Here is a 15141-nt window from a genome sequence, read left to right on the forward strand (position 1 = left end):
GAACAAGACTCGGACTCGAGTGAATTCAAACTTGAACTCAATTTGAAAATGAGATGAATTAGACAAGATCACTTGAACTTGCACTCTGAACTCAAACTAGAGCAAGATGTGGACAATAAGAACTTGTGCACTTGAACTGTACAACACCAAGTGAAACTTAGATTTGCAAGCATTAGACTCAAATCCGGATGAACTCAATATGATAGTAAAAAACTTGAACAAAACTTTGGAGCGCACGAAGACTTGAATAAGAGCCCGAACTTTCAAGAAACTCGGTCTTGCATTTTATTTGATATCAAATAAGATGAACAAGACTTTGAACAAAGATTTGAGCTTGTACATTTGAACTCAGACTTGAACTCAAGCTAAAATAAATATGCAAGGATTTGTGCCAAGACTTGCAAATCCAAACGTTAATTGAACATCTGGACTTGAATCAAACTCGAACAACAAAAGACTTGTCGTATTCAACGTGGCTCATCTACGAGCGACAAAAGAATCAAATATGTAACGGGCTAGCAATAAAGGTGTATTCGAAGAATCCAAAGCAAATGCAGTCTTTGCACAAACAATATCATTTGATTATAAGTGAGTGCCTCGCTCTCCTACAAGACATATGACGAATCAAGATACGAGCAAGTACACTACAAGACCTCAATGTGTACGAACAAAGAACGTTGTGGACCCTTACAACCGTTTCCACGAGATCAGGTGCAACGTGCTTACAAGGACAACAAATGATTGCAAAAAGCATACGTGTGTCCTACATGCGCTATTGATATCACTAACACATTCAGTGTTACTTGTTGATTGAAGAAGGTGACACTAGAGATCAATAGTGGAGGACCCGTCCCTACAAACAAATGCAATCATCAAAACCACCTGAGATTGGTGAAAGGTGGATATGATGAAGGCGACAATAGCTCTTCTACGAACACTTCCAGAAGGTCGTAGTGGATACAACGGGTCCCTGTAAATGAACACGAGTTACTTGTGGATAACAATAGTGGGTATATCGTAAGTACAACGAACCCTTGTGGACACAAGTACAGATGTCACCTACGACAACGGTGACCAAGATCTACGAGTATGTCGGGTAAAAGGGCAACTCGGTGTATGGAGAAGGACACCATCTAGCAGAAGGGAAAGGATGCTTGAACAAATTAGAACTAAACTTCCTGGTGTTCCAAAGTTTCTTCTTAGTCATATACTTTAGAAGAGAACAACTATGATGTCCACAAGCACCGAAAGTAACAAATCTACTATACTAATGATCCTGAAAAGAGTCTATTTCAAAGCAGTGGTCACAAAATCTCAAGAAGAGCCTTCCCGGTGAATGAGAAAAGGGAGTGTCCATCAGAACAATGAGGTATCTCATTTCAATCAAGTGACAACGCTACGATTCACCTGTATCCAAAAGCAGGAGATTAGTTAGTGCACTATAATCCATCTACAGAAAGCAACATGTAGTGCACGACAGTCTGCCTGTATAAAGTAGCGAACAACTCAATCCAGAAGCTGCTATGCCACGCCATCGGATCTGCAACACTCGTACTAGCAGACAGAAGGCGTGTATAAGCTCTTAAATGAAATATTGTGTGTACTCAAATGACGATTACATGCACAATACAATTATTTCAGTGTATCCCATCACATGCACCATAATTTGTATACACATAGGTACATAAAGGGGTATGTCAAATCAATGAAATTCTAAAACACCCGCATGGGCCCCGGCGAGCGTGTTATTGGTACACACGTGACGTCTAGGGATGCTGCGCGGGTTAATAAGTGAATTCAAGTTCGAACTCGATCCTCCTTTGTAGATCAATAGAAGTCGACAGGGTTCGAACCTTCAAACAAATACACGGTTGTGGAGACCAGTGTATTTGTTTTATTACATTCATATTATTCTTTCAAGGCCTATAATAAAAAGAATTCACTAACAAAGGCACGAAGCCTACGAAACCTGATCCCCTATCGGCAAGTCGATGAGGTCGACAAGGTTCAAGACATAAATATCCCCAAATGACCCCAAACACCCCGATGATGGCCGTATTGAATGCATATCTCAACCGAAGGGGTCGATTCCAAATATTTCAAGAATACCACTCAAATGCCCAAAAATCCAAAACTTTCAAAAGATCATTCAAACTCAGACATTTAAATTTGAAATCAATCATTTGAAATACTTAAAGAAAAATCCATCCACCCTCCACAACAGTTTGCGAGGTGGACAAATTAAAATTTACTTCAACTCACAAAGAGCTAATGCCTAGTCGAAAATATCACTATGATCCATTCTCAAACAATCTCCTGTCAGTAAGGACGTGGTACATATTCTCTGACCGGTGGTTTTGCCGCCAAATGGCACTGCAGGATAACCGGTTATGACCCGGGGCCCTCTGAACTGAGTGGTTTTGCCGCCAAATGGCACCACTGAATACCGGTTATGGTCAGAGCCAATACGCACCTTAGTGTCATCAAATCATTGAGATATGAATCAATAGAATATAATCGATAGGGCACAAAGCCCTCTGTTAGCTAAGGTGGATTCAAATTTATCTCCTTAGACAAACATTCACCCCAGGTCTACAAGGTCCCCTTGGACGAAGCAACCCATGGCTACCGACAAGGATCCTTCTGTCAGGTTGGGTCGACTACCTCCTCTGACTAAGTAGACCAGGGACTATGATGGTCCGGGACGATGGAACCATGGGATCTTGATCGGGTCTATCATCCATTCCCCCACCATCCGCCTTAAGTGCTAGATGGTGAAATTTCTATTTTAAATATAAAACCTTCAATTTTCCAACATCCAAACCTATGCTGCTACTATATACCAGATAACTTGTATCTCTACGTATATGATTGACGACTAGCCTTCATCGAAAGTTCTCTCTCGTGATCGGGAGGGGTAATTAACTATAGGGGCTTGCGCCTATAGGAAACAAGAACTCAGATCTTAAAGTCCTCACAAAATGAGGGCGAAATCTCTGGGTAGTGTCTTACCTACAAACCCATCTGCCTTCCAAAATTTACCCCGGAACTTAGTTCGTTAAAACTCCCTCGCCGAAATGCAAAAAGCAAACCGCGGGAAGAGGTCGGGGCTGAATTTTCGGAGCCCACAGAGGATAAAACAAATTTGTAGTGGTTGTAATTTTTATTGAGGTTTCCCATTGATCTATCAATCAATTAAAGGTACATCGAGTGTTCTTTGTTTTGTAGATGTTTTTTTCCCTCATCTTTTCTTTCTTGTTGAAAACAGCTAGAATGTTCTATTTTATATGAAAAACATCACAAATTTCTACTTTTTGTTTGTTCTCGTTATGTTGCATCAACATTGAATTTTGCAGCAACAACACAATTGTGAGCGGTTTTCTATAGCAACAATAAAAACAAAGTGGCAATAACGAATGAACAAGCAACATCAACAATTACAATAAGTAGCAACAAATTAGCTAACAAGCAACAACAATTACATTAAACTTTATCCTAGTATAAATGTAAAATATAAAACAAGCTCATCCAAAAAGACTTCAAAATGCATCATTATGATGCTGTAATTTAGATTTTGACCAATTAGACTAGCTTTTAGAGCTTTGATCTTCCTCATGTCACGTCTGAATGACAATTCAATTGTGCTTATAAATTCTTGGCAACATGCTCTTTGATCTCGAATTTCAGTAGTGTTACTTGAGAATCACTGCTTTCAATTATTTCCTCATTAGAAAACTCAAACTTCAACAAATAGTCAAATACTATCTCTTTGATCCTTTCACCACCTATCGCCCAAATTGTGAGGGATGCTTCTTGTAATATTCTTTGGAATGAATGATAAAATTGATCATCCTTTCCATGATTTGATCCTCGGATCATTATCTATTTCTTTAATCCATTTTCTTCTCTAATATTTTTTATTGGTATTTTAAGGGGCTTGATTTGGTCATATTAATCACAATTGAGTTTTTATTTTCAACATAAAGTAATGTGTTTGCTTGCTTATTCTTTGTGGTTTGAATTTCTCATTATTTACTTCAAATTTAATTAATATTGCCTTATCATTTTGGTTTGGCTTTAGAGAGTTTTGAGTTTACATAGAAAGGACGCGAATTTATGTTTTTAGTGGTCGTTGGCCTTTTTTTATTTTGGATCTAGCCATCACTCTGCCCTCTTCCACTACCAAGATAAAATGAAAATAAGAAAAATTGAAATAAGATAGATATGTTGATAATTGCGACCAAATTCAATCGGAAAACATTGATTGGTTTTATTCTTTTCACTAAATTTATAAGGCGTGGCCTGCATATTTGTGGTTATGAATAGTTATTCTCTTACTTGCCCACCATTTTATTTTTTCATTTTGGCTTTGGCCTTTATACACATCTTTAGCTCATTGCAACTAGAAGTACTTCCTTTGTTATGATTTAAATTTTAAATGATTGAGGAAACTGCCCCTTCGCATGAGTAAGGAGGGCCAGGGTGAAGTCTTTTCATTTTTTTTATATGCCCAAGCTCGAAAACTTATCTTTCCTCCGAATCTTTGCTTAGATCATTTGGCCACAGCAATTCCCGCCACTATTTCATCAAGTAGCACTGACGAGAAGGAAGTGGTTAAAATCTTGGCAGAGCATGATGATCCAGAGACTTCATCTGCCCTATCATCTCATTTAAATGGAAACCGGAGCAACAATTTGGGCATTAATGATAATGAATCAGAAATTCTTGTTAGCAAGATACACCATTTGAAGTTGGATAAGAAGATAAAAAATATTAAAAAAGTCATGTCACCTTCACAGTACAAGCCCGAGAAGTGGATATTGTCCGAACAGCAACAAGAAACCAAGAGCCAGCTGAATATTGCTATTGTGAGTTAATATTAACTTTACCATTGCGATTGTTTACACTTAGCTATCACAAATCTGAATTTGCATTCAAATCCTCCTAAATCAGGAAATTAATCAAGCTGTTTTTAGGTTGGTCATGTTGACTCTGGAAAATCCACCTTGTGTGGGAGATTGCTCCATCTTTTGGGAAAAATCTCAAAGAAAGAGATTCATAAATATCAGAAAGAGGCTAAAGAAAAGGTATTTGCTTTTTTTCTAAGGTAAGTATTTATAATTTCTTTTGATTTTTTTAATTCAATTCACGCAATATATGCAATGGAAATATAATGAAGATAAATATGCATGCCGAAATTTGAAATCAAAATGATAATATAAGCTCATGCAACACCTAATTTAGGTGTATGTAGGCGTACAAGATATGTTATGCCAATTAGCGTTGTGGTAAAGAAAATAGCATAATAACATATATTTCACTCAACCATACCAACACGTTAACTTGTGAGCAAGTGGTGCAAGCTACAATTGCATGCAAATGAGTATCCTATGATGTAGTGATAACTATAAGCTATATGTTTGAACGATATCAGTAATGAACAGAAGGATTATGGTTATACTTTGCCACAAGCTATGTTCACTTAACATATTAGACACAAATCCATACACAATGTAAGTGTCTGCACAATATATGATGGTGATGAAAAAAAGTTGCTTATTTTTCCAAAATAGGAGTGATTGGGGAGGTCTAGAGGAAAAGATAGGGCAACAACTTTTGGTGAGAGGGTTGAGGGAGCTGATCAGAAGATGGGTGGTGTCTGCTGGTTGAGTAAGAATTGTCGGGATAGATGAGTGTTTTGGCTTTGTGCGAGAGAGGAAGTGTTCATGTAGGCAAATGGAGAACAAGCCGATGAGTTAGGCAGCTTGTGAGTTTGAGGGGAGAGAGATTTTCAACGAGAGAGCCCGACGAGAGTGGAGTCTCGTGCGTCTCTCAAAGAGGATGGAGTTTGGGTTCATGAATAAGATAGAGGAGGGGTAGTTTTAAATATTTTTAATTTTTTTCTTGAAATTGACGAACGGAGACAAGGATTTAGATGTGAGTGTGTTCGGTGCTGTTTTAATGCCAGGTTATGTGGAATTCCAACAGATTTGGACAAATAGGAGATTTACATGTGAATTTTATTTGAAATTTTTTCCCGAGTAATTATTTTTTCTAATAAATAAAAAAGGTGGGCTGATACTCACCAAAGAAATAATGCTAGATAGCAACCAAATCATAAACAAAGAAAAGAAAATGTTTAAAAAGGCCAAAAATACTCAAGACATGTCACTAAAAACCAAAATCACTTCCAAGTAATTTTTCAGGTATTGTAAAAACTCATCAAAGAATCAGCACAAGATGACATCCTAGCACATTTTATAGTTTAGGTATTTTAAAACTTTTTTTCTTGAAATTGATGAACAGAGACAAGGATTTAGATGTGAGTATGTTCGGTGCTGTTGTAATGCCAGGTTCAGTGGAATTCCAAGAGATTAGGACAAATACGAGATTTACATGTGAATTTTATTTGAAATTATTTTGCCGAGTAATTTTTTTTAATAATAAAAAAAATTGTTATAAAATAGAATTAGATTAATAGAGATTTAAAAAAAAAAATGCACGTTGATTTTCATGCAATTTTTGTATCGTTGAACATGTAGATTTCATGGCATTGTATCACGTATGGGTAAAACTTGAGTTACGCTTTCATGTGGCTAACAAGGCAATATGTGCCTTTTTTTCTAGGTACTTTTGATGTTCCGGAAGTGTCGTCGGTTTTGTGAACGAACGATGTTCTAGTGATTTTGACTATGATTGAGCTATTTCAAGCCTGATTCACCTAATGTCGCGTTAGTTCGCCACTCTCCTCATTATGTTCACTCAAATTGATCGTGAGACACATATGGAGGGTAACAATAACCAATACCCTTCTTGTAGGGTAAGACCGTAAGAGCACCAACATGTTTACGAATAGGCAATACAAACTCAAAAGTGAGATTATAAAGGATAACTACCTTTTAAAAGTCATCCTAGATTTGGTGGTGCAGAAGGCTAACACCAACAAATAAATTTCACGATCTATATACGAAAGTGTTTTCAAACATACAAGGTAGACTATTCGATCAAACAAGCTAAAGAGAATTAAAGAGAGTGATTTTCCGAAGAGGCATTAAGTTTTGTACTTTTGTGAACACTTGATTGCCTCTCAAAATAGATCTGATAATTAAGTACCCACCAAAGATTTTTCAGTAGTCTTCCCATTTCATTTGACATTGTATTTAGAGCCATAAGAATATTTGCAAACTAACTCAGAAGTCTTTTATCCAAAGGCCAAAGCAAAAAACTAGCTATTGTGGGTGCTTTTGGGCAAAACTTCTTAGAAATTATGAATTTTTTCTGAAGAAACTTGGATATGCTCAGAGTTATTGTAAAAATTTTAATGAAAAATATTAATTCTAGACTTATTAAAAAATTGTCAAATTTTGTTGAAAAAATAAAATTTCAGCAATTTCAGCTTTTACTAGACATTTAAAAATACCTTGAAAAAATATGCATATTTTTTAAAAAATTATGATGTTTAAAGAAGTTGAGTAATATAATAAATTAAACATGTTCCAAAATAGTTTTGTCTAAATCATATTTTTGTCATTAATTAAAAAATAAATTTGTATATTACAAAAAATTGTAATTATAAAACCATAATACCTTAAAATAAATAATTGGAAGTCTAAAACTCGTATAATTTGGAACACAAGCGTAATTCGTTATGATAAACATATTCAAAGTGGTTTTATATGAAAATATGTTTATACTCAAAGCTATCAGCCACTTGGCTGAGTGGTATTGCATATGACCTTTAAAGTGTAGGTCTAAAGTTTGAATTAAAAAACCCTCAAAATTCAACTTTTGGTCATTTGAAGTGCTAGATTTGACTTATGTTAAGAAATGTAGAGGTAGACCTAAAAACACTTGGATAGAAAATATTAGAAATGATCTTTCTTTATTAGATTTAAATGAGAATTTGACTTTTAACAGGACACCACAGAGAAAAATGATTCATGTAGCCGACCCCATGTAGTGGGACAAAGGCTTGATGTTGTTGTTGTTGTGGTCATTTGAAGTATATTAGGGGTGGTTTAAGTCTAATAAGCAATTTTTCATTTTGAAACTATTTCAACTTTCAAAATTTTCAAATATAGTTAAGCTCATGACTATATTATCAAATGAAAGAAATAACAATGACCAAAATTCATCTTCCCTGTTGTGGCATAAAATGTGAATGAGATACAAACTTTAAATAGTTGATAAACCATGACTAGTGTGCTCATCAACCTTTAGGCTTTTGGTTAATCAATTACTCGATATACGCATTGACATCAACTTAAAAAACTAAACTAATTAATATGCCTTGAATTGATTTTTGCTCTCTGAGTCTTCTTGATTTTTTCATTTGAAACCTTGTCTCTAAGTTGCATACTCATCAAGATTGCTTATTCATATGTCTCATCACTTCAATGTTGCTCCTTAGTGAATTACAACAACAACAATAAGTCTTTATCCCACTATGTGGGATCGGCTACATGAATCTTTTTTCTCCATTGTGTCCTGTTAAGAGTCGAATTCTCATCTAAATCTAATAAAGAAATGTCATTTTTAATATTTTCTAATCAAGTCTTTTTAGATCTATCTCTACCTTTGTTAATATAAGTCAAATCTAGTACATTTACTTTCCTAACCGGGTCATCGGAAGGCTGCAATTTTATGTGACCAAACCATCTAAGTCAACTCTCTCTAATCTTATCTTTCACTGGAGCTACTCCAACCTTTCCTTAGTGAATTAGCTGTCAAATATTTAGCAAATTATTAGATGACATTATACAAGATTTGTTAGTTAGCCATAAATCATAACACTCGGACTCATGAGGTTAGCATCCTGGAACTCTCATTTGTTCATTTGGCATATTTGTACATGAACTAGCTGCTAGGATACGTCAGAACTATTTCTTATCTCATTCAAATTTTATGCTGCCACAGGAAAGATGAATTTTGGTCATCATTATTTCTATCATTTGATGCATTGTGTGAACTCTCTATGATATGTCCTTAGACACTCATCTAATTAGCTAGAATGTATGACTGTAAATCTTGATTGTGGCTTAGTCTTTTTCATGTCCATATGCAGGGGAAGGGGTCATTTGCATTTGCATGGGCAATGGATGAAACTGCTGAAGAGAGAGAAAGGGGTATAACAATGACAGTGGCAATTGCCTACTTCGAGTCGAAGAAATACCGTGTGGTTTTACTCGACTCTCCGGGACATAAAGATTTTGTTTCGAATATGATATCTGGTTCTACTCAAGCAGACGCTGCCATACTTCTTGTTGATGCGTCCAAGGGTTCTTTTGAAGCTGGGATGGGTTTCCATGATGTTGGACAAACGAAAGAGCATGCACAACTTATAAGGAGTTTTGGTGTCGAGCAAATTGTTGTTGCTGTTAATAAGATGGATACTGTTGGATACTCTCAGGAAAGATTTAATTACATTAAATCCCAACTAGCCGCTTTTCTGCGATCCTGCGGATTCAAGGAAACACTAATCACATGGATTCCTTTGAGTGCCATGGATAATCAAAATGTGGTGACTTCGGCTTCTAATGATCACTTGTCTTGGTAAGTTTCCTTATGGCTGTCTGTCCTTGTACCATTGCTATTACCTAGGCCACATGCATTGGTCAGTCAGAGAGACGCAGTGACAGGATTGCTGCGTAATCTTATTTTGTTCATATTCGTCTTCATTGTTTAGTGGAGTTTATCATGCTTGCATTCTTTGTTAACAGAATCTTTGCTTGTTATCCAACAACCCCAACAACTCAAGCTGTCTGCCTTAGCAATATTCTACTGATCCTTGCATGACATTGGCTGATGAATATAGTCGTTGAATCAAATCTTAATGCTTATGTTTTCTTTTCTTCTAAAGGTTCTGGTTTGTTATTTGCAAATGAAACTTTCAACTGAATATGAGCTGGCTGTTATCATTTATTTATTTATTTTTAAGTTGAAATTCAGTTGTCTGAGCCCGGGTTCGAAGAGCTGTTAGTTATCAATAAATTAAGGTTGAAGATCAAGATAGGTTTAAATATAATTACGTTGAATACGATGGAATTTTTTCGTGGAAGAATGGATAAGCTGATGAAAATAGAACTTGTAGCATTTACGGTGTATGATCAACTGTAGAGGACCATTGTAGCATTTGCTGGAGAACTGAACGTATGCACACCCAAGGGGACCATTAGTAGTAAATACAAAAAGCTATTCATCGTATGCAAGAGTATGTAAGAAGAGAGCAAGTAAAAATTACTAGTAAATACAAAAGCTGTAACACCCCAAGATACTGATTAATAGTAACTTAGAGTACCACAAATAAAACATCACATTCATTTTTACTTTTATCACTTCTCAATAATGTCATAGTTTAAAACAACCACCAACAATTACATTTACTGAATACACGGAAGTATCTAATTAATTAAATTACATCATATAATATGTATAGAGCCACTAAGAGGAATCAAAAGAGAATATAATACTGAACATTCTACATACCTCGAATGTAGACTTACAAACATTGCTAAACAGAAGAAACATATAGTGAAATAAACTTGAATCTATTCTGCTTCAAGTTTTCCCTTTTATTTCCTGTAACAACAGTCAGTATAAAATAATTGATGAGCTACGAGGCTTAATAAATTATGCAAATTAAATAACAGTTAAATTGAATGATTATAAAACTCACAACATTGAAATCATAAATTAATCAAACTTGACATTATTTATAAAATAATATAAAATGATATTTAGCATTAACCTTACTTCCTTTGAAGTCTATATTGAATATCAATGTTAGTATTTTAGATATTTGGCTAAACTTTCATCAGCATGTTCAATGGAGCCCAGGTAAACCTGACATTATCACCATTGAACAACATAGATGTCCTTTTTGCCTTTTTAGGAATCCCTTTTACCCCACCTGCTATATAGGTATCATATTTATGGGATCCTTTTTGCTCCATTTACAATGCAGTGTCACATATGAGAATTCTTTTGCCCCACCTGCAATTACAAGTTTTACATCATTTTATAGCCAAACTTTATTAAATTGATATTCAATAAACTTCACATATTCATTGTTCATACTTGTATTGTATGGTTGCAGATTTTCATAATAGCATTGCTATTATATTGTTTGCATAAAGATCATGACATATAGTATGTACAGAATAATACTTTCTTTCAAAATGATACCAACAAGAAAAATCTTCAATTATTCATATTACATTTTATTCTAAATCCTAATCATTCAAATTTGTAAGTAGTTTTTCATACATGAACACTTGACTATGAATATACATTCATCATATCATTTTCTTTTCCTATAACCATATCCCTAAATTTTCATTAAATTCTAGTGTACATGTTTACCAAAATAACCTTGTATACTTTTAAATTTAAATTTGCATTACTTATCTCTTTGAAGATTTATCTCCTTAATTCCTCCACCTTGCACTCTTTTCCTTTTGTAAGTAACCTATACAATTCAATTCTAATTTTTCTATAACTTCCATAAATCATACTTATAATTTTTTGCATAAAACAGCTTACCTCGTAACCAGATTCCCTCCTCATATACTAGATAAATTCCTACATAAATGATTTACTTTTTCTTTCAATAACTTTTACTAATAAAATTTATCAAAATAAAGATAATTTTGTAATAAAAGCAATTCGTTTACTTTTAACTTCTTCTTTCCTCAATTTCTCTACTATTCTCCTTTAACTGAAATTCTTTTCTAACATTCATGTTTTCAAATCCTATTGTAGAAATCAGTCGCTCTTAGCCATATACCTAAACAATTCTTTGCCAATCTTGTTAAAATTAATTACAGATTTACTTACCCAAATTTGTACAATTATTTGATCTTCTGTTTGCATCCAGCACTTCCTCCTTTTGATTTCTGTTTCATAGATATTCCTTCACAACAAACTCTTTCTTCACAGCAATTTCTTCAAAGCAAACTACAGGCGATCCCTCTACAGTCCCTCACCCAATTCCTGCTAGAGTAATTCCTGCACTATGCCGATATCTTCTTCAGGACAACACTGTTCCGAACTCCCATATCCAGAAATTCACTATGCCGAAGTCTCCTACTAGGAATTTTGTCGAACTCTTCAACAGTCCCTCACCGGATCATTTCCACTGTTGGCTTGCGTGAAATCAGTGCAGATACGGAATAATAGATCACCATATAACTGGTCTTTAGAATAACTGTTCACTCACATCCTAAAAAAACATCTATTTGGTAATATAGAATTAACTAATTTCAATTAATGTTTTACTTAATATTAATGCTAATATTAATTTATTTAACATTTAATTATACTAAAAAATATTAATTAAACTTATTTAACTTTAAAAAATAATATTTTGAATTTTCATTACCTGATTTTCTGGATATTACAACAGCAGCATATGAAAATATAGAGAGAGCAAGCCACAGGCAACATGGATTTATAATTATTTGGATTCTCAATCAAGATTATAGCCAATCACTAAGCTCTACCTTGAGTGTTGCTCCATGACCTCAACTAATCTTGGTTTATTTATGGGTGAAGCACAAAACTCTTAGTTAGCCCCTTTTCAACGAAAGTGGAAGCCGTGATCCTTTAACCGGGCAAAGGAATAACTCTCGAAGGCTTGCGAGTGGTAGGCCATGAGCTTCAAGACAACAATCAGTAGGTGGAAGCATAGCATGAGAAGGCGATGCCACTATCATTGAATCACTAATGGTGATTAGGTTTTGCAACAATCATTCATAGGGGAGGCCAGTTACTTGACGCATGATGCATTGAGCTAGTTATCAAGTATTCAGGCGAAGAGAACAAGAATATAGGTGATGCATGAGACATGAGTGACCTAGAGCTGAAAAAATAATTATGCGATGTTATTCTGGCCCATTTTGTGAAATAAATTGGCACACCATGGCATTCTTTATGCTTAAATGCATGCTTCCCTTTCCATCAGAGCAAACACGGTTTTTATGACTATTGCCCAATTGAAATTATATATATATATATAGATAGAGAGAGAAAGAGAGAGAGAGAGAGAGAGAGAGAGAGAGAGAGAGAGAGAGAGAGAGAGAGACGTCTATTCATGTTGTATTATATTGTATTATTTTTCATTCATGCGGTATTCAATTGAAAAATCAAGATTGTGATTGTTCATCTTAATGTAAGCCATGATAATAATAGGTAAGGAATATCAAAGAGGTGGGCAAAGGCTACTTGGTTGAGCTGCACAATTTGGAGGGAGTTAGATTGGAGGATGAAGGGGAGATACCCCTCTTCATACAACAACTGATACAGCAATTCCAGGAGGAATTTCAGCTGCCTCAGGGACTGCCACCATCAAGGGAGCAGGAGCATGCTATCACTCTGAAGGAGGGTGTGTCACCCATCAGCATTAGATCCTACCGATATTCTCAATTTCAAAAGGATAAAATTGAGAAACTGATCAATGAGATGCTGGAGGGAGGTATTATTAGACCCAATATCAGTGCTTTCTCTAGTTATGTGTTACTTGTGAAGAAAAAAGATGATAGCTGGAGGTTTTGTGTGGATAACAGGGCAATTAATAAGGAAACTGTAGCAAACAAGTTTCCTATACCAGTAATGAATGAACTATTAGATGAATTAAGTGAGGCGGTGATGTTTACCAAGATAGATATGAAATCAGGATATCGTCAGATCATAATGAAGAAGGAAGATGTGCCAAAATATGCTTTCAGAACTCATAAATGGCATTATGAATTCCTAGTAATGCCGTTTGACCTCACTAATGCTCCAGCCACATTCCAGTCACTTATGAATAAGGTCTTTAAACCTTATCTTTGGCGGTTTGTCTTGGTATTTTTTGACGATATCCTAGTTTACAGCATGACAAAGGAAGAGCACCGGGAGAATCTGAGGAGGGTGCTAGAGCTGTTACAGGAGCATCAACTGAAGGCCAGCCTGAAGAAGTGCTACTTTGCCCAGATGAGTGTGGAGTACTTGAGCTACATTGTATCCAAAGAGGGGGTGGCGGACTGATGGGGCACTATAGGAGATTCGCTAAAGGGTACAGCACGATAGCATGGCCACCGATACAACAACTGAAGAAGAATGACTTCCTATGGGGAAAGGAGGCTACAATAACATTTGAGAGGGTGAAGAGAACGATGACTACTATGCCAGTTTTAGCACTACCAGACTTCACCCAGGTCTTTGTAGTGGAGACAGATGCTTCAGAGTACGGACTGAGAGCAGTACTCATGCAGAGTCGTCGACCGATTGCCTATTTCAGCTAGGTGTTGATAGCTAGAGCGAGCTTGAAATCAATATATGAGAGGGAGTTGATGGTCATCGTCTTAGCTATCCAGAAGTGGCGGACTTACCTAATATATAGACACTTCATAGTCAGGACGGATCAACGGAGCTTGAAATATTTGTTAAAATAGTGGATGGAGACAGAGGAATATCAAAGGTGGCTGTCCAAATTATTGGGGTATGATTTTGAAATCCAATACATGCTAGGAGTGGAGAATAAAGCAACAGATGTCTTGTCCAGGTGCATGGGAGAGCTGCAGACGATGGCAATATCGATTTCATTGATGTTAGATTGGGAGGCCATCAAGGAGGAGAGTGCTAAGGATGAGGAGTTGGGGAAGATTAGAGCCGATTTACATAAGGAAGGGAGTAGTCATCCAGGATATTCATTGGAGGGGGATCGACTGGTGTATCAAGGGAGATTTGTGATACCCCAGACCTCAGTCCACAATCTATTCTTACTCCAGGAGTTCCATGGAAGCATTGTGGGAGGTCATTCATGGGTGCTAAAGACATAAAGATGTGAGATTTGCCAAAGAAACAAATACTTAACTATGTCACCAGGAGGACTAGTATAGCCATTGGCTTTACTAGGGCAGGTATGGGAAGAGGTATCCATGAACTTCATAGATGGGCTACCCCGTTCAGAAGGATTTACAGTGATTTTGGTAGTAGTGGACATATTGAGCAAGTTTGCTCATTTCATTCCTTTACAACACCCATATACCACAATGACAGTGGCATCAACTTTCATCAGAGAAGTTGTCAAATTGCATGGGGTACCAGAGACGATAATATCAGACAGAGATAAGGTGTTCCTCAGCCATTTCTGGAGAGAGT

At 35.9% G+C, this 15141-nt stretch overlaps 1 protein-coding gene across 9 annotated transcripts in view; it reads left to right on the plus strand.

Annotated features, from left to right (window-relative positions):
* LOC110109956 (HBS1-like protein) overlaps positions 1-15141 on the plus strand; it is a 42878-nt gene that overhangs the window by 15636 nt on the left and 12101 nt on the right. For all 9 annotated transcript variants that reach the window (XM_020841190.2, XM_020841194.2, XM_028692448.1 and 6 more), the window contains exons 6-8: positions 4552-4868; positions 4977-5087; positions 9065-9552. In XM_020841190.2, the coding sequence (XP_020696849.1) occupies positions 4552-4868; positions 4977-5087; positions 9065-9552 (916 nt within the window). The remainder of the gene's footprint in view (positions 1-4551; positions 4869-4976; positions 5088-9064; positions 9553-15141) is intronic.

This window comes from Dendrobium catenatum, unplaced genomic scaffold (genome assembly GCF_001605985.2).
Source record: "Dendrobium catenatum unplaced genomic scaffold, ASM160598v2 original_scaffold_208658, whole genome shotgun sequence".
Taxonomy (NCBI): Eukaryota; Viridiplantae; Streptophyta; class Magnoliopsida; order Asparagales; family Orchidaceae; genus Dendrobium; species Dendrobium catenatum.